The sequence below is a fragment of the Clupea harengus genome, chromosome 23 (assembly GCF_900700415.2).
Source record: "Clupea harengus chromosome 23, Ch_v2.0.2, whole genome shotgun sequence".
Lineage (NCBI taxonomy): Eukaryota > Metazoa > Chordata > Actinopteri > Clupeiformes > Clupeidae > Clupea > Clupea harengus.
Window position 1 is genome coordinate 9,772,916 of NC_045174.1, and position 25,667 is coordinate 9,798,582.

General features: G+C 42.8%; 3 protein-coding genes across 4 annotated transcripts; all 3 read left to right on the forward strand.

Annotated features, from left to right (window-relative positions):
- Positions 1 to 187: 187 nt before the first annotated feature.
- On the forward strand, positions 188 to 13,054 carry nbr1a (NBR1 autophagy cargo receptor a). Its single transcript, XM_012814597.2, has 21 exons — positions 188 to 448; positions 956 to 1,018; positions 1,138 to 1,156; positions 1,404 to 1,426; positions 1,637 to 1,819; positions 1,987 to 2,064; positions 2,258 to 2,478; positions 2,881 to 3,000; positions 3,534 to 3,782; positions 4,159 to 4,318; positions 4,787 to 5,047; positions 5,431 to 5,559; positions 5,698 to 5,773; positions 5,871 to 5,981; positions 6,399 to 6,572; positions 6,929 to 7,057; positions 7,389 to 7,923; positions 8,296 to 8,381; positions 8,795 to 8,876; positions 9,834 to 9,936; positions 10,608 to 13,054. The coding sequence occupies exons 1-21, from the start codon at positions 347 to 349 to the stop codon at positions 10,791 to 10,793; spliced, it is 3,090 nt and encodes a 1,029-aa protein (XP_012670051.2). The 5' UTR covers positions 188 to 346; the 3' UTR covers positions 10,794 to 13,054.
- Positions 13,055 to 13,153: 99 nt separating this feature from the next.
- Positions 13,154 to 20,803, forward strand: tmem106a (transmembrane protein 106A). Its single transcript, XM_012814599.3, has 8 exons — positions 13,154 to 13,319; positions 16,490 to 16,678; positions 16,794 to 16,857; positions 17,077 to 17,230; positions 17,610 to 17,750; positions 17,857 to 17,900; positions 18,108 to 18,161; positions 19,809 to 20,803. The coding sequence occupies exons 2-8, from the start codon at positions 16,510 to 16,512 to the stop codon at positions 19,912 to 19,914; spliced, it is 732 nt and encodes a 243-aa protein (XP_012670053.2). The 5' UTR covers positions 13,154 to 13,319; positions 16,490 to 16,509; the 3' UTR covers positions 19,915 to 20,803.
- Positions 20,804 to 22,555: 1,752 nt separating this feature from the next.
- arl4d (ADP-ribosylation factor-like 4D) lies at positions 22,556 to 25,412 on the forward strand. 2 transcript variants are annotated; one of them, XM_031561176.2, is made up of 2 exons: positions 22,556 to 22,575; positions 24,049 to 25,412. In XM_031561176.2, exon 2 carries the CDS (start codon positions 24,182 to 24,184, stop codon positions 24,782 to 24,784), a length of 603 nt encoding a protein of 200 aa, XP_031417036.1. In that variant the 5' UTR covers positions 22,556 to 22,575; positions 24,049 to 24,181; the 3' UTR covers positions 24,785 to 25,412. The 2 variants fall into 2 exon arrangements, with proteins under 2 accessions (XP_031417036.1, XP_012670054.1); XM_012814600.2 differs by lacking the exon at positions 22,556 to 22,575 and adding an exon at positions 22,813 to 23,116.
- The last annotated feature ends 255 nt before the right edge of the window (positions 25,413 to 25,667 follow it).

A 25,667-nucleotide genomic window follows, 5' to 3' on the forward strand; every position in this document is an offset into this window, starting at 1 on the left:
TAATTACGAAGCCCGTTCATTAGGAAAGTACGTGCACGCCAATGATCGAAGGTGTTTTGTTCAGGTAAGCAACATTTGTTGTAATTTATTGAAGGTGCATTTGCTGCTTGCCTTGAAGATTCACAATGTGTCATGTGGATGCTATTCCTATATAAACAAATCAACTATTCTGATTGGGCGTGAACAGTTTTCCAACAGCACGTGACATGGTTGAGGGGGAGTGTGCAGCTCAGACGGCCATGTAAACAAGGAAAAGACTTGCGGACCGAGGAACGTAGATTTCATCGCGGACACAAAAGACACTCAGTATTAAATGATACCTCTTCATTAAGCGTGGCCAGTAGCCATGGGCTTTCCTGTCACCATCAAAGTCAATTTCAGGGGCAATGTTAGGAAGTTTCCCGTTGCGGACTCGGAGAAAGCACAGTGGGAATCTGTGGAGGCCTGGGTGAGTAGGCCTGTGGCCAGCGTCACAACCTAGCATTGTCGGGCAATGTTTGCAGTCTCTGTTCCCTGTAGGCCTATTTCAAGGCCTACGTAAACAGATTGGCCAAAGACCTCTGTTAGTGAATAATAACTTTCAAAACGGATATTCATCAATGTCTGCCTTGATTAGTGAATGTCAACTGCGCAGTTGAGAAAAATTACGTTTCATTGTCCTCACGATTTTAAGTGGCTTCCTATTATAATGACGATACGCACATTTAATTACTAATACTGGCGCTTTGACAATAAAATAAACCAAGTTCGCTTTACTCACGTATGATGAATTGTTACCTTAAACGATTGAAAGAACCTTGCTGTCGAGTCACCCGTCAAAGCTCTTGTAATGACGTCACATCAAAATGTCTTTATGTGTAAGGGTTTTGTGTGAATGCCCTTAAACTGTTGTTGTGCGGTAACTAAGCTTTACAATACGCATATTATCTCACCATGAATACTCTTTTCAACACAGATTAAAACGACCATTGGCTTATGCCACTTTCAAGTAAAGTATTTTGATGAAGACAATGAGGAGGTGAGCTGAAATGATATGGTCAAAATACACTAAAACTTGTACAGAATAATGGAAATTCGAAAAACAACTGTTACAACCTGGTAATAACTAATTAATGTTCGATTTTCGTTGTGTTACAGGTTTCTATCAACATTCAAGGTATGATCAAATGTTTTCAAAGTTGAACTCTGTCTAGATAGGCCTAGAGTTGTGAAGTTGTGGAACAAGATAGTAAGCCACATTGTTTCCATAGATTAAGTATGGGCATGTCTCAGACAAGTTTCCCCACTTATTATGAAAGTGAAAGGTTTTTAGCACTGATCCGTACTCAAGCATGTAGAACAAATGCTTTGGATTCCTGTAATACTTTGGCATTAACTTTTTGTTTTAAATGTTTGTTTTACAGAGGAATATGTGGAAGCACTAAAGGTAATACAAATGTGTGCGTTTTAAAATACGTTGTTGATAATTGCAGCTGCTTACTTGATACGTTTCAGGAACAGTAGTATGAATAACACTTACATTACATATGCCCTTGTAGTACTCAGTATGTACCTTGTAGTGATTATGCTATAGGATGTTAGCATAGCTGAGGTCCATCTGACTCCATCTTTTCTCCTCTGGGTATATGTGCTACAGAGTGGTCTGAAGCAGGGGAACCAGCTCCACATGAATGTTTACAAGATGAAGGGGCAGGTAGAAGGTGGGGTCATGAAGGTAGAGGTGAAGGAGCTCAAGCTTGAGAACCGGCCAGCTCCCCCATACCCCTCAAGACTAAAGACGGTCGACAAGGAGACACAGGTCACCCCCGAGCGGGACTCGGTAAGGGAGACATCGTGTGTATTTGACATGTATTTAAATATGCTTTTTCTTCAATTAAGAAGGGTAATATATGTTTAAGGACTTATTAAGGAGTATTAAGAGAAATGAAATAAATGAGATGATGTGGAACATGTGATGATGTGGAACATGTGTTTTTGTCTGAATAGGTGGTAGTGAAGGATAGCAAGGTCCCCAAAGTAGAGGACGAGGCTGTGCCAGCATGGTTCAAATCATACATGGACAAGGTGAGAAAAAACTGTTCAGTGGTCCTGAATAGTGAAAGTAATAGTCTGTGATTGTTTATTACTGCACCATAGAAAAGGTATTATATTTGTATCATATGAGCACAGTTCATTACATTATTATTATTATTATTATTATTAGTGGTAGTAGTTGTAGTAGGAGGAGTGTTTATCAACCAGTCCTCCTCTCTTCCAGTTCAAAGACCAGGTGGTGAAGGAGGTGGTGGATAAGATGTGTAGTGAGTTCTCCGGGCAGTGCTGCACCCACCGAGGCCCCGGGCAGCGGTCTGAGGAGCCCGGCACGTCTGCGACCCAGGGGCCCACTGTCAGCTCCACCACAGGGGTCCCCTTTGGCTCCAGCACCCCAACCTGCAGCAGCTGCAAGGGACCAGCCACGGGGGGAGGTTACCAGTGCAGGTGGGTGGAGTTCTTTGGGTTGGAGGTGGGGAAGCTCTGGGAGCGGTGGGAACTCTTATGTAAATAACCAAATCCAGGCAAAACATTTTTGTCATGGCAAATAATTTACCTAATTTTACATAATTTACATGTTACTCATACTGATGTAGAAATCTAGACCTTGTATTTTTTTCTGGATAAAATGTGAAGTAAAGAAAATGATAATTGTAGGGCATGGTGCAAGTATTGTTTGTAAGTATATAATCAAGTCAAAGGTTCTCTAAAATTGTATTTATTTGTTAGTAGACATTATACATCCTCCATAGTTACTATGTGGTATACCCATGAACAACACATTTATATGAACTTGACATTGATAACAATAACCAAAATGTCTATGTGTATACTGTATTTCCTTTGTAGTGTGTGCCCATCTTGCATTCTGTGTGAGCCTTGCAGTCAGGGCCATGACCCCAGCCACAACCTCAAGAGGACGCGGACGCCCTTGTCAGTCCCAGAACGTGGGGTGACACCAGAGCCCAGGCAAGTCCCCTCAAGACGCCAAAGAAGTGCAGGAGGGCATCACTCTCAATTCCCCATTCCCAAACCTGACCGCCTCCCGCGCTGTCTTCGGAAAGCTCTGGAAAGGCAAAAAACAACAGTTTGATGCATCAATGCGCCATACATTCAGGATGATACACACAATAAATTCAAATAAGAAATAGGCTTGTACTTTTTATAGAGCTCAAGTTAGTTGTTTTTTTACGTCTCTGTGGAAAATCCTCCTCAATTTCTCTACATAAAATTCTGTCCTGACACACATTTTAAACCTATACGCTCCAGGACACAGGTGGTAGTGGCCAGCATCTGTCCCTGAGATTGTGAATAACGCGTTTAGCTACGGCGCTAATGGCCTCATGTCAATTAGCTTAGCAGGCTAACGCGTTATTCTCGGGATCGATATCAGCGAAACAGCGCGGCTCCGCTTTTAAGACCAGCTTCTGGCCCCAGCTTCTAGGCGGTCTAGGTACCGGCCCTGGTGTAACAGCCCTCTCTGCCTCGACCTCTGACCCCAGGTTCCCACGGCGTGGCGACCGGACGGTGCGCAAGGCCGAGCGCCAGCGCCTGAAGGCCGAGCGCCAGCAGCTGAAGGCGGAGGTGAAGGAGATCAAGAAGAAGCTGCGTCTGGAGAAGCGGGGACTGCTGTGGAGCGGATCCACCAGCTCCAGCTCCAGACCGGCTCTGGTCCTGGCCCCCGTCCCCCCAGCCCTGGACCCAGCCCCTGCACCGGGTCCCTGTCCTGGTCCACAGGCCACCAGTCCAGAGTAAGGGCCCACACTAAGAGAGAGAGAGAAAGAGAGAGAGAAAGAGAGATAGAGAGGGCGGTCAGACAGGGCCGGGTGGCCTATGCAGCCCAGCCTATACCACAGTCACATTTTTTTAGTATGAAGAATAATCACATGGTTGTTTGTTTATAGTTGAGTTATCGCTGGAAAGTGGATGGAACTACTGCTACTGCTACTACTGCTTCTACCTCAAATGAAACCAGCTGCCTTTATGTATTGCATCAGCTTTTTTTTTTTTTTTTTTGCTATGAGCTTCAAGCAAAAAAACGGCTAAGAAAAACAAAAAAAAAATGAAAAAAAAAAACAAAAAAACAAACTCAAGCTATACTCACGATGCTCTGTGCACTCAAACCAGGGGTCCCAAGGTCTCCTGCTCCACCTTGGTGCCCACAATGACTGCCTTGTTTCTGGATGAGAACCTACCAGACGGCACTTGTCTGGAGCCAGGAACCAAGTTCATCAAATACTGGAAGATGCACAACACAGGCAACATCAGCTGGACCTCAGACACCAAGGTATTGCCCTGCGAATAGGCTACATCTCTCAATGCTAGCATCTCTCGCTACTCACCTATTGTAATATATAAGCCAAATCAAATTGGGATCTTTACAGGATTGGTGTGATTCACCAACTAATAGTTTACATTTTTTTTTTAAATAATTTTTGAAAAATGTAATTATTTAAGTCCTTGTTTTCTGTTTTTTTTTAATATATATATTTAATCAAATCAGGGACGGAATGACCTACTCTTACTTGGCAATGATTTCTGTTAAATCCATGTTAAATCCATGTGACTGGCAAACTTTTGCCAGTGCATATGTGTTTATGCATTTATGTCTGTCTTTGTGTTTGTGCCTTTGTGTGTGTGTGTGTGTGTGTGTGTGTGTGTGTGTGTGTGTGTGTGTGTGTGTGTGTGTGTGTGTGTGTGTGTCCCATGTCATGTTTTGTGTCTTTGTGTCACCGCACATCTCCGCCACACCCAGCTGAAGTTCATGTGGGGAAACCTGGCCCCTGAGTCGCGGGAGCAGAGGGAGGTGGCGGTGCCCTTCCTGCAGCCGGGCCAGGTTGGCGTAGTGAACGTGGCGTTCGTAGCGCCCCTGCTGGAGGGCACCTACACCTCCCATTGGCGCCTGGCGCACTGCGGCCAGCAGTTCGGCCCCCGCGTCTGGTGCAGTATCATCGTGGTGCCCGCGGGCGCCAGCACCGGTTGCCAGATGGGTGCCCGACATCAAAGCAAGAGGCCGGTGAGCTGACGTGCCCGCCTTCATGCCAGTCTTTCCTCACTGTGTGCTTTGCCAGCCTTGACTGTTCTCTACCATGCCAACTGTAACTTGATTGTAGATCAGACTTTTGTAAACGCAGTCTAACATTTAGCAGGAGGGTATTTAACATGGAGTATATAAATAGTCATATTCAAAGTTACACTAAGTGTTTTTTTCAATACTACATACTCATTTTGGATAGTGATTACAAGTGGTTGCTGGGAGTATTTCTTAGTCATAATGAAGCTGTTCATGGCACAGAGTCAGTCAGATTTAGCCATCGATGGAAAGTCCAGCACTGTAGCTGGCTGCCAGTGTCACATGTGCGTGAGTGCGGGGGTGACTCACTGTGACGTGTGCCGCAGAGAGACAACCTTGGTCAGGCGGAGAAGGAGCATCTGTGCTGGCCCGCCACCAGGAGCTCCAAGGACACTGTGCCTGCAGGCTCCCAAAGACCCTACTACATTCCCTCCGTGGACATGCTGACAGCACAGGTGTGTCCAGAGGGAACCCTGTGTGTGTGTGTGTGTGCGCATATTTTATTTATACATATATATATATATATATATATATATACTGTGCCCTTGTAGACTGAATGACCAACTCTCTATAAATGTTTTCCATTGTGTCAGGATTTGCTGTCCTTTGAGTTGCTGGACATCAACATTGTGCAAGAGTTGGACAAAGTCCCAGCTAACACTCCTGTTGGTAAGACCTCAATTATGTGACTGTTAGATAGCAGCTTAGTTTTTGTGTGTCATGGAGGAAATTGAGCCTGTTGTTCTGGCATGCTGCTCTTTGGCAGATATGACCCCCTGCATGTCTCCCCTCCATCACCGAGGCCCCCTGGTGGACAAACCTGGAATGGAGCAGACCAAAGACAAACCTGAGCCCCCTGGTGACAAAAAACACACAGGTAAGGAAGGAATCTGACCAATACAATATCTTCAGAAGAGGAAATGTGTGAAACATTGTGGCTAAAGTTAAGTTAGAGAGTGCATACGCTGAGCTCTAGTTTGGGTTGTTCATGGTGAAACGTTTGTGTCCTGTGCATCTTATAGCCATCAGGTGGTGCTCCTGCAATTAACAATTACTCATTTGAGTCTAATCTTTTCTGCTTACTGCATGGTTACCTCAAATATCATAGTAACAGTAATGCTATATGACTATACCTAGAAACCTAGCTTTGGTGTATGTTTAAAGTATTTCTAACATTTAAAATGGTCTGTCTTAAAGGAGGTACCCTCGTTTGACCTCATTCTGTCTTAATGAGTTAATTAAATGATTAGTTCTATCCATCATGATTCTTATTGATCTGTTCTCTTTCTGCCAGTGGTGCCACCGCCGATGCACCCTGACCACTTGGACCTTCCCGGTCACGAGGAGGTGGATGAGGACATTAGTGGGACCCAGTTTGTGTGTGAGACTGTCATCCGCTCCCTCACCCTGGAGGAGCCGGACCACAAGCCTCGGCGCAGGGCACGGCAGGGAAACGCCAAGCCTGCCGGTAAGAGCTCTGTATCTGCCTACCGGGGGGAGGAGTGTATTTATTATGTATTGTTTTGAAGCTGTGTGAGCTCCACTTGGCTCTCCTTTTAACAGTATTCATATTCATTCATAAAATATAAGTGTGCAAGAATAGATTTTCTATGTGTCATTTTTTTACTTTTGAAAGCGGCAACATTTGGGATTTTTTAAAGAATAAACCCAGGCAGTATGGAATGTTGCAGTATAACTGTGAATGTAATTGTACATTCTTGGCCTCTTTTGTTGCTTTAGTACTTCAGACCCCATGTTGGTTTATGAGCTGGGGCTAGTGCTTGTTATGTTTTTAGGGAGTGACTCCTTTGTTGTCTTGTTCAGCTCCAGTCTCCTGTCTTGAGAGACCACTGCTGCTAATGAGTGACAGAACACAGGGGCCAATCATCAAGCCAACTGTGGTCCCACCCCCTCTCCCCCAGCAGACCATACTAGATGAGCAAGTCATCCTAGGTAAGGTCTCATCAAGGTATAATGTAATGGATAGATTTTGTAAACTGATTTTGTGAAAAGAAATCATACCATAATTTAATATGAAGTACACATTTGTGCCCAAAGTGCCCTTGATATCATCATTATCATTAGTAAATGTAATTACTGCATACAATACTGAATTACCTCTGAACTAAAATATTATATATAGCTTTGATATTTTGCCCTATTGTCCTAGAGTTGTCACTGAGCGTTGTTCAGTTCGTAAGAGTGTTGTTTAGTTCATAGGAAGCAGCATCAAAGGAATGTGATGTATCCACACGTTTGACAACTGTCCCTTTCGTCTACTCAGAGAGGTTTGTGGCTTTGGAGGAAAACCTCTACACCGACCCCAGTGAGACAGAGCAGGAGGATGAGGAAGAGGATGAGGAAGAACCGCCGAGGGAGATGTGTGCGGAGCCGGAGCCAGAGGAAGAAGCCGAGGCCGGGACCGGCGACTGGGACGAGGTGAGCAGCCAGGTGTCGTCTACCTCCTCCGAGGAATACACCCTCATCCTGCCCGACTGCTTTGACACCTCGCGCCCAATCGCGGGCTCCATGTACAGCTCGGCCATGTCCCAGCACGGGGGGGCCATCTGTACCAGCGTAGCAGCAGAACCCCGGCCCGGTCAAGTTTCGGAACCGGAGCTGGACAGAGACCGCGTGGACGGGGACCCGGAGGGAAGACAGAGGGACGTGGGGAGACGGCAGGGCTCGTCCTCCATCCACAGCAGTGTGACCCACATGCTGTGCGCCTCCCAGACTCTAGACGCCCCGGCGCTCGTCCCAGAAGTGGTCCCGGCACCTGGGCCGCTGGCCCCACCTGTTCCCTTGCGGCTTGCACAGAGGTAAGGGTCAAGGGTCACAGGAAATGTAATTTAATCTGCTTCATGGGTGGTGGACATGTGGGGGAGTGGTTATGTTTGTCAAATACTTGGGAAAAGCTGATTAGCAGTGTCCCCTCAAGAAGTTCACAGTTCATAGTCCAAAACTGAGGAGAGAACAATGGGTTTATCTATTTAGGTTAGGAGGGTATATGTTTGTCTAGGGTAGAAATTGCTGTCAATATTGCTGGCCAGGTGTCTGAAGTTGTGACATGGAAGAAAATCAATGCAATGCTGTGTGCAAAAGATTTCCCTCTCCCTAAAAAAGAAAAATAAGTGAAAATGATGTTAACAAATGTCTATTTCCTTGGTGTTATTTGTATGTTTCTTTTTCAGGCTGTTGCTACAGAATGAGCCAGACCTGATCCCAAGGACAGGAGAAAGAAACGAGATCCAGCAAAGGCTTGAATGCAGTTTCAATGGTGAGCCAGATTCTCAATTTTTTTTAATTTTTCATCCTGATCAGTGAACATTGTACAATACAACTCACAGGAAATATCAGCTCCTCAGTAAGGAAGTGAAGATAAAGTGATTGTCACACCAGAGCAATTAGTCCAAAAAATATAAGTGTGCGGTTTCAACAGCACGCGAATGAGGGAGTAAAACATCATGTACAGACTGCCTGTTGCAAGCCTGTTGGCTTTTACACCACACTTCTGTTTGTTTAGTTTGAGGATGTGGTCCCTTGTGTTGGAAACATTTGGTGGCTGCAACCAGACTCTCGACCACAAGCAGAAAAGTCTGCACCTACTGCAGCTGTGGTTGGAGGGTAGTGTGCTGCCTATGGGCCAGTCTTTTACATTCACTCACCCTGCATCTATGTTCTTGTCCTCAGAACCCAGTCCCACACATGAGCTGAGCCTTGGGGACCAATCTGAGCCGCACAGCCCCCGAGAGAGCTGCTCTACGGACCTGAGGTAGACACACACACACACACACACACACACACACACAGATACTGTGGTGATGTGTACATGCCCTTCTCAGCCCAATACGCGTCTAAGATTCGCAACAAGATGAGTTGTAACCACTTGCAACCTTCAACTTCTTGCAACAGAGAGGGGGCTTGGTCTTTAACTGCTCACAAGAATACTTGGGCACTTTTATAACTATGGGTATTTAGTAGTAATACCTTCCTTAGTGCTCATGTTGACACAATTATTCATTACTGTGATTGTGTGACCGCTAAGCAGTAAAAAGATGTTACTCAAAAATATAGGGGGATCCTTAGAGGTGCTCACTTGAGTTTTCAAGGGTTCTTTGGCCTAGTGAATAAGCATATAAGCATCTTTCAGTTCACTTTAGGGTGAGGAAGTATATTCTAAAGTCAGTCATGCAGTTATGATTTTGATTTAGTTTTGATTTGTCTTAACAGATACAAAGAAGCCACTTTTAAAGGATACTTTTTACAGTGAGTGACTCTCACCAGGAATAGTGCATAAGATCTAGAGCACTTGAAAGCTGCATGTATTTTATGGTAGCATGAGTGTGCCCACTCACGAGTGTGTGTGTGTGTGTGTGTGTGTGTTTCTATACTTACTCATGCAGTATGTTAGCCATACATCACACAGGAAGTGCCTCGGCAGTTGACGCATTTGAAACGATGTAAACTTCTGCTTCCTGCATTGCATTGTAATCTTTTCCCCATTCCTGTGTTCTCCAAACCGCACTGAAACTGTCACATGAACACTAAAATTATTGCATTCAACGCACTAAACCGTTTGTCAGCCTTGATTTTGTGACTGGCCTGTTCAGCATTGTATATGAGTCTGTGCTTTAGCCAGTAGCTGTATGGATTCATCAGGTGGAGAGATGCGAGAGATCATGAGAAATGAGATGGCCAGATGCACTGAGACTGTGGTTTTCTCTTTCAGGGTTCGGCACAGGGGCATCACCGAGGGGCTGGTGAAGGGAGCTCTGTCAGTGGCTGCATCTGCCTACAAGGCCCTCTTCACTGGGCAGAGCAGCTCCACACAGGTGCCTCTCTCTTGCTCTCTTCTTAGTCCCCCCCCCCCCCCCCCCCACACACACACACAATCAGACACATGTACAGACATGCACAGACATACAGCCATATTCGCTTGAATTAGTAGCTCTCCAGGTGCATGTTGAAAGAACTGAAATTGCAGCGAAGCAGAAAGTTACCAAAGAGTGGTTCTGAGGAACCTATTTAGCCGAGAGAGGTGTTGTTTTCACCAGCGTGCGTCATCTGAAATGCCTCACATTGTTTTGTTGGCAGACATTGTTTTCTAATTTATACAAGCCAAGCCATGAGTCAAGCCTTTGACCTACATTCCCCCCTTTACCCTATGGTTTAGTTTTACTTAGTGGCAAACAGCTCTGTAGAACAGATCTGACAACAGTGATGACTGCTAATGAAATTAGATCTAAAATAAGCAATTATACATATGTATGTATATATAGTGTATGTATCAATGTATTCATGCGCCACAGATTTGGCAACACGCATTACCTATTGATAGTAGTCTTAACAACTTGATTAGATTTCCTTATGCAATTGACCTCACTTAATTTATAGTATTACACTACTCCATTTCGTCCTTTTCTTGCAAATAATTCTTTCAGCACATGAAACTAACACATGTTAGTGAAACTGCCCGCTAAACTATTTCTGCTTCTCACCCCAGCGCACAGAGGTGTCAGAGGACCCAGCGTGTGAAGACGCCTCCATGCAGGCAGTGCTGCAGGAGATGGGCTTCTGTGACGTGGCTCTCAATCAGAGGCTCCTCCAAAAGCACCGGCACAACCTGCTGGACGTGGTTAACGAGCTGGTGCAGCTCAACGACAACGAGTGGTACGCCTCGCGCCACTGAAAGGATCGCCATGGTTACCCACCGCATGTGGTTACCTGACCCTGGGAACATTCTGCTTCAGTCTTTTCCTTTCTTTTTTCTTTTTTTTACTTCTTTTTCTTCCTCCAAGAACATCTGTGCAGATGGGCTGGTTGTGTTGTGGGTTTGGCATGCTAAGAAGTATACTGGAAGAGGTTAAGGATTTTATGTAAAAGTGTGTTTACTGAAGAGTGAATCAAGTTTCATGTAAAATGAACAGTCACATGTTCAGCTTTTTGATCATATAGTGGCAGACAAGGGCAGGGTGTGAGATGAGTCTGATCAGGAAGGCGCTCACACATAAAGTTACTGTGGTTTAAAAACTATAACGTGGGTATCCAGATAGTGACGGCAAAGAAAATTGGAAAAATAAACTAATCCTCCCCCAAGGGTTTTGAGAGTGTCCAGGGCAGAGAAAAAGACAAAGATACACAAGAATGGGTTCTCTGTTTGGGGGATTCCCAGGTCCAGTGGTACTCTGTGACATGTTCTTTTTCAACAATCCAACTTGAAAATCTGTCGAGCCTCTTGCTAGAAAGCGTGTGCCCAAAACAGTACCTGAGTTCATTCTTAGTAAATCCTATCTGGCCACATGTCTGCTATTCCTGGTCCTTTGCTAAAGAGAGGATTCCGTACCCATGGGGTGATGTGAGAATAACCTTCATGTGGGCACTCGGCCAGCTAGCGAGCAGCTCCAGTGGGCTACAGATGCCACCTTGCACCTTTTGTAGCCTGCGTTTGCCACAACAGTAGGAAGTAAAGTGATAAATAAGTTTACAAAACTCAGAATATAAAGCTGAAGATACATTATACAGTGCATAGGAGAGTCACGACCGTACTGATTATTTTTTTCTTTTTTTTGCATTTTCAATAAAATTGTGTTATTCTCTGCCGACACTGAAGGACTTCAGCGCAAAGGCACACAATGTAAAAAAAAAAAAGAGCTTACACTAAATGAAAATGGAAACTTTCTAGAATGTACTTGTGACATTTGCACTGTGGCAGTTAGAATGGGTCACATAGAATTAAGACACACTTTGCCTGCGATGCGTCACACTGAAGTTACTATAATGCAGATTGTTCCCTTGCTTGAGGTCCACCATTCTCTTGTTTTCCTGTAACAGTATAGATACCCCCCCAAACATTCCAGCAGAGTGAACTCAAACTGCGATGAATGAAGAGATGGCACCCTTTCATGCTGTTGACCTTTACAGAAATTATCTACAATCAAATGACTGCTTAATAGAAGAGTGATTTGATCTGTACACAATTCTACACATTTTTTTCGTTTTTTAAATCAGCCAATCTTGTTATGTTTTATAGTGAAGAGAATGTAGTGTACAAGAGCAGCAAAAAGTGATTAATTACATTTGTTAAATGTAAATTTACAAACTTTATTTTTATGCCAATTTAATGAAGTACCTTGTCTTCTCTTCAGTGTCTGCCATAAATGAAACCAGTGTATTGAACATAGCGGCCCATGAATCCAGAGTCAAATCACTATTCGTTAACCATATATAGAGTCCATTCACAAATCTGCTGAGCCGACATTATTCAGAATGTGTTTTGAAAGCTCGGTCGTGCAGACACACGTTTTCCCTCCGCTCAGCTGAAGTCTCACTTCCCTTTCCGAAGGAGGAAACCTTGAACACAGAAATATCTCTGTACCCTCTTTGTTTTTAATTGTGCTTCTTGTGTTGTTGTGCACCGACAACGGGGAGGTCGGCTGTTTCTCTCTTCCTCGATTTTGCCTTTTTCAGAAAGTAGACGTGAAATGGCATATTTGTGATGATAAATAGCCTAAAATGAGCTTACATTTCTATGAGTAACGTGGCTGGTCATAAGTACAGACAGAACTTCATTTTGGCCTAAAGGCGAAATGTAGTTCATAAAGTGCATCTCGTTTTTTTATTCTGAATTTTGGCACGCTTCATTTTGTTTGCCTTCCGCTTAGAAATAATGTGGTTGTCACTTGGATTCAGGCTGTGTTTTAACAGGTTCAGCAACATAACAGACGGGTTGTAACAGGAAAAAGTTGGGACTGCTATTTCTAGCTCCCCATATTATTGATGAACACTGACGCTCTTGTTAGTTAATTAAAAAAGAAAATTGCGGACCCCAAAGCTATTAACTCTTCTTCAAGGAAGTCATTATATTTTTTGTAATGCTGTTTATGTTATATTTGCTTCATCACTCTGTAAATAACTGGTTGAGGAAATAAAGTAGCCTATGTTAAAGTGAAATGAATGTGGTCATCATTTATCTTTGCCAAAGCATCGTAACAAGAAGCTTCATAACAGAATGTTCTACCGACCATTACCGCTAAGTGGCGGTAGTATGGCGTGCAAAGGCTACATGTTACAAAATCGAAAAAGAAGGAAGTCATGGACAGCATTTAATAGATTTGTCGTTGGTGGGCAGGTCCGCCTTTGTAGTTTGATAAAAGCAGATGTTTCACTGTTGTCTTGATCTGCAACGTTTGGGACATACACATGGTGATAGAGAAAGGTAAGAAACTTAATTCACAACACTTGCCACAACCGTGTGTAACTAGGACCTTTGTTGCTCAGGTTGAAGGGCCATGCACGTAAGTTACTTCTACAACGAATGATTCACATTGTCATATTTGTGACTGTTGATTAGCTAGCTAGCTAGCTAGATACATTTATTTATTATTTGATCCCCAAGGGAAAATTGCAGTGTTGCAGCAGCAATAAAAAAAACACGTAATTTACACAAAAGTACAAAACACGCCAGCAACAGTATTTTAAGGTGGGTAGATAACGCTATTTGGATAAGGGAGCAAACGTTTATGAAAGGGCAGAAAAAACTACACCTATAAAATCACTGCCTTTGTTGAAGATTTACACGATGTAGATACTATTTCAAAAACTATGGTTGAGCTTGTGCCGTGAGAGACGTGTCAAGCAACAGAAAAACTAGTAGGCTATACTTTGGAGATACCCGTGCAAACGTCCGTGTCCGCAGAACCATACTTAGAACCCACAGAAGCACTAAACACACATACAAAGCACACAAAACAGGCACAAAGCTAGGTGCCCCCTGTCCCCACAGTATTAATCAATTAAATGTATATATACGAACAACCATACTACTACCCTGATAGCAAGATTTTGGTTGGTACCCCATTGTTTGCGTACCACTTCAGGTCTCTAGGGCTACCATGATCTTCATTTACGCTGGGCATAGATAGTAAGAAAATAACAGAAAATGTTAGCAATACCTGGGATTTTTAAATCATATCCTTGGCATAGTCTCTTTAAAATATCTTCTGATCATGGTACTAGAAGGCTCTCAAGTTGAAAAATGACTTAAAAACGTATGTAAGGGATGTTGAAAATGAATGAAGAAGTATACAAGAATAAAGAAAAACATGTTTTTAAAAGCAAGTGACAAAACGGTGTTCTGTTTGTCTGTAACTCACTAGGATAGTGGATTGCCCGAAGACAATCTACTAAAAGGCCAGCGGCCTGTCAGCTCTGCCCCCAGTTGGCTGGCAGCGGTCCACTAGCCTTCTGCTATCTGTGTAGATAAAATAAACAGAAAAAAAAGGAATCTGAGATAGGCTATAGCTCTAACTGTGCAAATTAAATATAGAATGTGCTTTGCCACTTGGAGGATAAGCCTCCTCTCCCGGCACAGAGGGAACCATTATATATTGCTATTGCGTTGGGAAGGAATGGCTTCCTGTATCGATCCTTATTACAGCAGAGTCAAAGGAGCCTCCAACTGAAAACACTGCTGTCTGTGGAAACACTCTGGTGCTGTCTCTGCTGTCTGTCGTGCAGGATATGTGAGGTGTTGTCCATGATGTTGAGCAGTTTGTGCAACATCCTTATCTCATCAACCACCTCTATGGGCTCCAGAGCAGTCCCCAGCACAGAGCCAGCCTTCTTTATCAGCGTGTTCAGTTTAGTGTTAGTGGCTCTGATGCTGTTGCCCCAACTGATGGCTGCAAAGATGCCCTTGCAACAACAGACTGTTAAAAGATTTGTAACATCTTGCTGCACACATTGAAGGACATAAGCTTCCTGCTCTGTCCATTCCTGTAGGCAGCTTTCCTGTAAGTTTTTCAGTTACAATTTTGAATGATAACCAGTTAAGACATTCACACGTCTAAAAATGACCCAAATACCTACAATTTTGCCGTAAATACATTCCTTAATCTATGATTGTATCCATCACCAAAATAGTATACTGTAAAACAATCTATAAATTGCAGGCCTTTGTAGGCCAAATAAATGTGTATGCATTAAGGTTTTGTCAAGGAGGTGAATTTATTTTTCATTCGGACACCTGTTTTGTCAGAGTAAAAGTTTTTTATTTTCCCTGGTCTGATCACTTTGTGTTTGGTATAGTCTTATTCAAGAGCTCCTTATGAATGTTCACTCAGAATTTGAAGAAGAATAAGATCTCGCCAATGTGAGAGCTTTTTAGTGGTATACAAACAGTAAACAAATTACACATAGTGCTTGCAAAGCACTGTCGTTATAGTTATCGTTGGCAGTGTGGATGGCCCTTCAGCATTTTAACTCTTCCTGGTATCTTTCATTTCTCTCTCTCCTTCACTCTCTCACGTTCTATCTCTATCTATCTATCTATCTATCTATCTGTCTATCTATCTATCTATCTATCAGTCTGTCTATGTAAAGTTTAATTTCCTTCTCTCTGTGTACATCATCTTCTCTTCTGTGTACATCTTCCAACATCTATCTCTATCTGTCTCTATGTTTGTCTTTATCACCTTCATCATCATCTAAACTGCCCTCATATGTCATTGCTTTTTTCTACCTCCCCCTCGACCTAAAACTTTATTTTTAGGTCGATATATTTGTTTTGCAAGCACTAGTATTTCCTTCAGGGATCTAAATCTAGTTCCAGTAGCATATCTATCGTGTGTATGGAACAGAAACCTAATGAATTGAATTTAAATTGCCCAGGGCAGAACTGACCTCTTTGAACTAAAAGCGGCGAAGACAAGGCAGCTATATCTTTCACCGATGATTTCTTTGACTCCTACACTTATTTTTCAGTTCATGACTATAGACATTTGTATCCAAATGAAGTACAACTTTAATATAATTCAGTCCCTGAATAGACTGCGTAGGACTACAACATATAAAATTAATCTTTAACTTTTCTATTGCTAAACCATAAATAAATACATTGTCCAGACATTAACCATTGGAAGTGATATTTTGATATGTTATTCAAGTGGTTATCTTTTATTTAACTTAAATGTAATTTTAAATGCAACTAAAAAGTAGCTGATTGCTTTCGAACGACTCTTGAGACTCACTGACTGTCTGGTGCCCGGACACCTTTTGCCATGACAGTTCCACTGGCTTCACTGCGTAGACCCCTAATAATAAATGATGTTCATAAGACGAAGAGTTGTTTAAAAGGATAACATAGCTTTTGTATTCACACATCTATTAGTTCGTTTCCTGTGTATGTGTTGATTAAAACAAGTAGCCTATGGTAGACACCGTAGCCTACTGTAGCCTTCTTAAGCTCACTGGTTGGAATTCACAGTCAGCTGTGGAATCCCTAAATTAGTAATAACCTCTGCCATAATTTAAGGCCAGAGGTTTACTTTATTTGCATGATCATTACTTCTGAGATGACTAAGTGCAGCACTCTTTCCCATTCGGCAGGTGAGGGGTTTCAGTGAATCATGGTCTCATTTGGGCATGGCAGTTCCCTCCAGGAAGATCAGAACGTCCTCATTGACCAGAGCAAAGACAAGCGGCGGCTGTCCAAGTGGCGGGAATATGGCAGTACAGGAGGGGACTCTACTGGGGACACCTGTCCCACATGTCATGGAATAGGACGCATTCCAAGAGGTACTCTTGATGAAGATATGTGGTGATTGAGACCAATATCACTGCAGCCTGGTGTGAGTTATTTTCGCTGTGTTTGATTGGCTGTGGCCTTGGCGCTCACTGGTGTGTTCTTTAGGTCAGGAGAACCAACTGGTGGCAGTCATCCCCTGCAGTGACCAGAGACTGAGACCGAGGCACACGTAAGTCTCACTTCCACTGCTAGATACAGTTTCTCCTTGCAGTCTCTATCTGTGAGCTATTGCATGTGACATCCAGTCCCAAGAAATCTTCTATTTACTGCAAGCCAAAGTCCACCATTCTGGAAAAATGTCAGTAGTCCAATCATGTGTTTGACCCGTAGATAGCGTACAGCATATGTTGTTTTTAAAATGTGAGTGTGTTTTTTTTTTTTCTCACAGAAAGCTATACGTGAGCATATCAGTGGCGGTGTGCCTCTTGACCTGTGCGCTGATCCTGTTCTTCCTCTTTCCACGGAGCATGACGCTTTCACCTGTCATCAACACATCAGTCTTGGTCTACTTCACTCCCAGTACTGTAGAAATGAAAGTCACTGTGAGTCATCAGCACCACCCTTATAATAATCAATAAGTGCTGATGAGATAACAAGAACACACCATCATTGTGGTTATGGTATAATGATGAGTGTTCCGCAGTAGAATAGAACATAACAGTAGCTAATGTGTTACATTTTTAATATGGGTGTAAGGGATGGTTTATGCATGATATGCTTATTGGCATGTCTTTCAGGGTAATTTGATGTCTATTTGTCACAATAGCGACAGTAACGAGGGGTGGGGGTAAACATGTTCTTGTTTTCACAAAATCTGAATGTGAACAATGCCACACACATACTCAGCATATTTCCCCAAAAGGACACACAGTATGACCTTTGAGCGCAATTTAACACATATCTTACCTATGTTTCTTCTAGAATGTCCTCAATATCACCAATGAAAATTTTGTGAGTGTTCAGGCTCATGACATGGACTTGCAAGCCTTGATATGGGACACTGTGGTGGGCAAGATAAAGATCTCAAACGTGACCACAGTTCCTCCACGCTCAGAAAAGCTGGTAGGTCTGAGTGTCAGTTATCTTTTCCCAACTGTCAAACAATGAATGTGATAATGGGTTTTGTATTTGAATTGGTCAGCACTTCTTTATTTTCCTGTGTGTCTAGATCACTGTGGAGATTCCCATAACCATAGAGGACATTGGCCTAAAGTAAGACCTATTTTCATATGAGCTGCATTTTCATGTTCATTCAAATCATAGCTTCATCTTGTCAGGGGACACCAAGTTTTTCCGGTCTTCAAATTGCATAAACTCATTTGTTTGAAACCCCCATGTATGATTACATCGGATCAGGAAATAAAATGCCTTTTTTCCCACTGTTAACTTTAATTAAGCATGCTACCTTTCTGTCCACAGTGGTTACTGCAAGTCCGTCCATATAAGAATACACACCTTATTCCTCCACCTGCAGTGAGTATTACTGTATGCCATATTGCTTTGCCTGCAGCTGAAGGTTAGTAATCCCTTCTCACACAGTTAGATTCTTGCTGACAGATGCAGTTTCTCCTTGGACCAGTGATCTTTGTCCTGGGTGCTTTACATTTCTCAAAAATCTATAGGTTCACAAGGAGTGTTTTTTGGGTGATGCTTACTCAGGGTTCCTGAAATCTTTACCTGTTACCTATCTTTACCTGTATATTATGGTATATACCGGTGGCTCATTTACTGTTAGAAATAGTTATGTGTTATTCATATACAATCTGCTCGTTTATGGCAATGGTTGTTTTACAAAAGGACAGTCTAAATGATGATTGTGTTTTTCTTATACAATAGCTGACTTGGGGTTTCAAATAAAATCAACTAATTTATCATTTATTTGCAAGGCAAATAAGACTATCTTGCTGAGATAAGCAGTACTAGAAACAAAAGTGCCTGAACCTGCAGATCAGGAGAATGTGTCCCTGTGTCTTACTGTTATGAGGGTATATTAAGTCAATTTTACAACCTTTCTAACTACCTGAGCAGGGCAGTGCTAAATTATTCTGTTGAAATATGTGGGGCGTGTGTTGCATTACTGTCTGTATCTCTTTGTATCAGCTCACCAGTTGTTTGAAAATGGTGCCCAGGTGGCTGGGACATAAGAGTAACTCAACATCCTGATTAGCAACATAGGATGAGGTGGTTGTGAATAAATGGATGGAACTCCACCACCTGTGTCCCATGGGCCATACATGGGTCCTTTTTACTCAGTGGTGGTATGGCGCTGAAGGGCTGGTGACGACCACAGTGCCGAATGCAAGCCTTCAATAACCCACCTTCATCAGCTGCATCAGCTTCAAAGTAGCATTGAAGATCCCTCCTGGGACCACCGGTGTCACCAGTGTCACTCGCCTCTCAGTGCGTTTGTACTTTAATGACCACCGTAGCGAAGCGGTTCCCTGCAGCTTGGATACTGGAGGTGTTTGGAAGTCTTTGACCACACAGACTTCATTCCACTGTGTCTAGAGTTGTCATCCATGAGTTCTAGAGTTGCCATTTCTTTCTCACAGTTCTGCTTGAGAAGCAGTGAGAAAGGACATGACACTCAGTGCCTGACCAATGGAGCCACTGCCTTGTATGCATGATCTGTCATGCTTGTCTAAAGATAGATGGGGGTTGTGGTGCTCTTGGTTATGGCTTGTGGCTGATTCTCCACATGATAAAATGAAGAGCTAGACCTTCTCACTTGTGTGAGGTGTGTACGTCTGTGTCCTCAAAGACTCCTTCAACAACTCCTAACCCTTCAACTGTCTCACTATCAGTACCCTCTTTAACCCTTAGAGTGGTGGCAGTTGGCCAAAAACCTTTATAGTTTGCTTGCGAAATGACTAATCTTTTCAGTCTGTGATGACAATACTTCTTACACATCAACTTTTATCACGTAATGACCATATTTAGTGTTTAGCTTTGCGGCACTCGCAAACCAAATGATGCAATAACATGGAAAACCTTGAGACCCTGTTAAACTGTAACTCTATAGGTCACATGTTGTTGGAAAAACACTGAAATACATGTCCCAAGCTGATTTAGGCTGGCTGCCACAACACAAACGTCTGTCTTGTCTTTTCTCTTCCACAGGATGACTATGAAAGTGTTCTACCTGGGTCACTCCGAGCAGCTTTCCATGGACACGTTTCAGTACATAGACTGTGGCACCAACAGCACAATCCCTCGGCCTACTTGAGAGACTTACCAGTGCAGTTTTGGGGGAAAATAAGTCATTGCCAATGGATGATATAGCCATTGGCTATAAAAAGCCGAACCCTGTGAAGGACTAACCATTCTGGTATTTGTCTAACTATAGCAGTACTACTGTGGAGTGGGGGCCCTAATTTTATTGACGGGCAAAGTCCGTCACACATGGACTAAAGCTACTGCGTGGTGTGTGGGAGCATTGAGCTGACCCACTCATATTTGCACTTAGGAACTTGCTGATGGTATTAAATTAGCAAATTATTTAGTTCTGACTTTTCTTGTTGTCCTTTGCCTGTCAATGAAATTAGGGTCCATTGTTTTAATGTATTTGACACCTTTCTTCTGTAATACTATGCCTCCTGTCGACACTTCGAGATACAGAGATGTTTTTCTTTTTTTGTAATGCATTAAAGATTTTCAAAAATAGCTGGCCACTAATACAATATTAGACAGCAAGCTCTTCAGATCATTATACCAAATAGAAATTCAGAAACAGAATTTTACAATGAAAATGCCATGGTTAGAGAACACCAGTTAAACTCAGTTTGTTTTCCCCGGAGTCTACAAATGAGATGGAAAAAGTGGAGGTTTTGATTTTTATTTGTCTTAATTATTACCTGCTGCTGTTGTTTGGTGGTCGAGCTGGAGGCGTTTGAAAGGATGGAATGAGGGCATCAGGGTGGAGTGAGGCAGTATTGAAAGAGTGGGAGGTCACCACTGCTGGGCATACTGAATGGACTAAAACACATGAGCACCAGTCATAAGGTGAAAGTTTTTTTAGTCTTGGTGTCTTTCTGAAAGAAACTCGTAGCCTATTTTTGCACACTTTATTTGAATGTCCGGTATGTTTTTCAATAAATGTATTTCAATCAGGATTATTTCAAGTGTGTGAAATTTCACTTGTCTGTCTATCATGGGTAATATCTACACGGTTGTCGATGCTATGCTATTATCATAAAGGTAATTCTCATACAAACACCAGAGGTCAGCGGTTTTCAAGATGCTGCACAAAAATAAGAAGCAAATACTTACTGTGTATCTGTTATTCATCTTGGCACTGTAGCCTTTGCATTTAGACCTGGTGTTGCTGGAATTATCCTCACTGGGTTCTGTAAGAATTAAAAAACTAAATCTTTGTTCTATTTCCCCCATACAACAAAGAGAAACAGAGGGATAACCTGTGGACCCCATACAGATAGTCCTCACATTTAAAAGTATAGTCACTATTGTTTCAGGTTTCAGGTCTCCTCCTTACCACTTGGTGTGGGAAGAGGGTTTGCCTTATAAAGTTGTACAGGCTCGTCAGGCTGGCTTTCCTTTGTGGTCTTCTGTTGTTCAGGGTTTTGTATTTCCTCCTTCTGGTTTAACGTGTTTTGAACAGGGGAAGAGAAGGATAATGTGCCTCATTAAAATGGCAGTGAACATGAACATAACCTCATGATGTTTGTGTGGGGAGGGACCATTCTGAAAGTGCCAATCAACATATGCTTTCCATCTTTGCTACAAACAATAATATACAGTATATGTACTTCAGGACAATGAGAGGAGTATGGCTTTTGCAGAAAAACAAGGTAACTGAAGATTATGAATGGCATTGCCCGTTTTTAGTGTAATTGAAAGACCATTATGGCTTCAATACAGTGTCAAAGGTAAAGAATACCATTTGTAAAATTATCGAAAATTAAAGGACAAACATTAAAAAGGTAGAAGTTATAAACACAGTATATATTTATTGACCCATACTGTATAAATCACACTGGATTACTGTAATTTAATTAAAAGAAAACAATAGGTCTGAGCATGAGCTATAGGGCCCACATTGGGCTGTAAGACCTGCCTTCATGCGGATGGACAACCTGTCCTCATCAAACTGCCGCCGGATGGACAACCTGTCCACAACAAACTGCTGCCGACGTGCCTCCCAATGAAATGCTGACATTTTGCACTGCCCTGCGTTTAACTATAACAAAGGGATTAACACTGGATATATGAAATAACACAGTATAGACAATACACTAATCCAAGCAGGGCTTGGAAGCAGAAAGCTAAAAGAAATCGATTCTTACAGGACAGTGAGCCTGATAGTTACATCGTTAAAAATAAGACCATAATCCAGAAGACACTATAAATGCATGGCAAACAAAGGAAAATAAACATACTTGCCCTAAGGCAACCGAACTGATCAACCACCAAAGCACAAGTGAGCACTGCCTGTTGCAGACTTAGGAGGACTTCAGTGTCAGTGATGCAATAATGCAGTGCCTTGATCACAATGGACTGATACACACCTGGAACTCCCAAATTCTCTTGCCAGCACAGTGACTCATAGAGAATGAAAACTACTTAGACATTATATTGACCTTACACTGGGTCTACATCACAGATCCGTAACACTGGTCAAAAATACTTTGGAAAAAAACTCAGTGGTCTGTATGCTTGCCATTAAAACAAAAAGCTCGGTTCAATTAGTGAGGGGAGAACTAATTGATAATTAATTTCTTAATTCCTCAAAATCTAGCAGCTGATGATTTTCTAACATTAACATCAAACGGCCACGCGATGGCAACCTCGTATCGACACTATCAGCACCAATTGGATACGGGTGTAATAACAGCTGGGAGACTACACAGTTTGGGTTTGCCAAAAGAAAGTAATGACCACTATATTTAATACAACCAAACGTCTCAAGAGAAAACTTTGCACCTCATGGATACAAGTAACAGCTGAGTCGCCTGCCAACAGATGGGCCTAACACTATTATTCTATAGGCTCATGAGGAGACTTTGGAGAATTTATCTACACGTTAGACCAAATGCAACAAAATACGTCAATGTCAAATGCAACAAAATATAGGTGGACAAAACTGAATTCTACAGGGGTAGTTTCATGGCCTGAGGATTGTAATGAAAGTCGAGAACATCTGATATTTGAGGAAAGCTAGAACTATGGTGCACCAGCAGAGCGCGCGGTAGAGGAGGAATTGGAGCATGCACGTGACGTCACAAACGGGGTTGTTCTTGGTATTCTTGAGCAAACTGCATGTAGTTTACTGCCTCAGTAGGGGACAGTGGAGACGGTTGTCCCTTATCACGGAAAAATGGTCTGCTTTTGAGTCGTATTGGCATAACTGGATATTCCGTCAGTCTTCCTTTGTGGAAAATGTTACCATACACGGGATAAATCGCATTTAGGTAAGCAGTCCGTTTAGGAGAATTATATTTTGCTGCCCATGAAAGCGTAATTTGGCACTGCGGTATTCATAAGGTTATCAGTGCCGGAAACTGATACACGGGCAAAACAGATAATTAAAATAGATTGTAAACCAATAACGTGTTAAATGACTGTTACAGTTTTAGTTTTTATTGCATTTAGGTTATTATTAATTCTGTGATTTAGCTTTGAGGTTTGGGTTAACTTAAGAAAGATAGCAGAATATATGTCAGGTGGACCGAACGCACGAATAAGACTGCATTTTTAACCCTTAGCAAATAATAAAGTGCATTGCATAGTTTTTAATATAGCCCACAATGTCATTGATAGGGTAGTTTTGTTTCCCTTGTTTTTATTCAAGCAAATAGTCTTCAGACGTGGAATACAGCGCCAAAACAACCGGATTATATTTCAGTTAATCTGCCCTATCGCAGGTTGCACGGGAAGCGCATATGATATATTTCATTCACAGTATTTCTAACTTGAGATACATCCACTGCCCTTAGAAATCCATTTCGATTTAGCTATCTTAAGAGGATTAGGCGGAACAAATAGGCAACAACAACAACCACAGACACCCTATAATACGTCCTGTGCTAAATCGCCAATCATAGACTAACCTATAATGGAAGGCAAACTAAAATATCTGCGATTAATACCACAATATGTTTTTATTGTTGTTGTACATGCTTATCGCATGTAATACAATTTTGTGCCTATTCAGTTTAAAACCTGTATCTTTAATGGTTGGTTTGGTGTTAAGTTTGTAAAGATGTTCAATTCTTATGTGCATGTATTCAAAAGTCGTCCATTTGATTATTTGCGTATTGCTGGCCTGTACAAGACTTGTAGACTCTGTGAGTAGTATCACGTCTGTGATTTTAACCTGTTGTTTTGTTTGTGCTTTGATAAGGTTCATGGTGACTCCAGAGTTGGTGCCCTCCTGTCTCCCCCAGTACCTTTGAAGTAGGTGCAAATGCCAAACACTTAGAGCAACAAAGACAAGTCTGCTGTCTCACTGAAGCGGGTGAGAAAAACAAGTTGCCATGGGAAACCAGTTGACAGAGATTGCCCCCAACACACCGTTCCTGCCTAACTTCCAGTCCATACACGTGGTGGTCATTGGACTGGACTCGGCTGGCAAGACCTCTCTCCTCTACCGGCTGAAGCTGAAGGAGTTTGTAAAGACCATCCCCACCAAGGGATTCAACACGGAGAAAATAAAAGTGGCGGTGGGGAACAGCCGGGCTATCACCTTCCAAGTGTGGGACGTGGGCGGTCAGGATAAGCTTCGTCCGCTGTGGAAGTCCTACACACGCCGCACAGACGGCATGGTGTTTGTGGTGGACTCAACCGAGGCGGAGCGCATGGAGGAGGCCAAGGTGGAGCTGCACAAGATCACCCGGACGTCCGAGAACCAGGGTGTGCCCGTGCTCATCCTGGCCAACAAGCAGGACCTTCCGGCTGCGCTGGCCGTGGCCGAGGTGGAGAAGGTGCTGGCCGTGCACGAACTGAGCGCCTCCACGCTGCACCATGTGCAGGGCTGCAGCGCCGTGGACGGCCAGGGCCTCCAGAACGGCCTGGAGAGACTCTATGAGATGATCCTCAAGAGGAAGAAGATGGTCAAACACAGTAAGAAGAAGAGATGAGCTGCTGCCTCGCGCAAAGGGAGGGTCATCTCATCTTAACACACTCATCTTAACCCTGAGAAACTCCAGTGAGAGGGGTTCAACCATTCAAGGAGGATTTCGTGGGGAAATCCCTGAACAAAGGACCTATTCCAGATGGCCCAGGGGTCAGGAGAAAATGGATTTGACCTTTATGTGTCACACAGTATTGAACTGCTTCCTCTTTCATTACCTAGTGTTTTTGCTCTCTGCAGCCGCCCCTTGTATCTGAGGAAAATGTGATACCTATGATAGGCTCTAGCATCAACAGGATCGTAAGCCCTTGAAGTCGTCTGTTATGCCTTTCTGTTCTTTCCTCCAGCAAGATTGCTGTATGTAGACCCATAGCTTGGCAACACATAGGTTTCTTTTGTCAGCTGCTCCTCACAAAGATGCCTGTTTTCAGTTGTATTAGCCTGACTGCCTTGGCTGGTATAAAAAAAGGCCATATAAGTGTTATGTTTTGGTAGTTGTGGAAAAAACAGTTCAAGTGAAACCCCTTCACGTCACAAAAGACCGGTTTTAGTTGGAAAAAAGGACTGTTTTTACATGCTGTACATAGTTTTTGTAATGCTAAGGAATGAATAAATTATCAAGGACTTTGACACAAGAAATGTATCAATAGCCAAATCTGTTCTATGTCTACCTCTGTACCACCATAATTGCTATAGAAAAGAATATATATGTTTATAAGAATACATTGTTATAAGATCCAACTGAGAAGAAGTAAAACAGGGTTTGCTGAACTAAATACTTACTATGAAGCACTGTCTTGTGACATGTTCTCATGTTCTGAGTAGTACTCCTCCACTGCAAAGCTGAGCTATTTCTGCCACCACATTAATGGAGCCCCCTCTGGCTATGA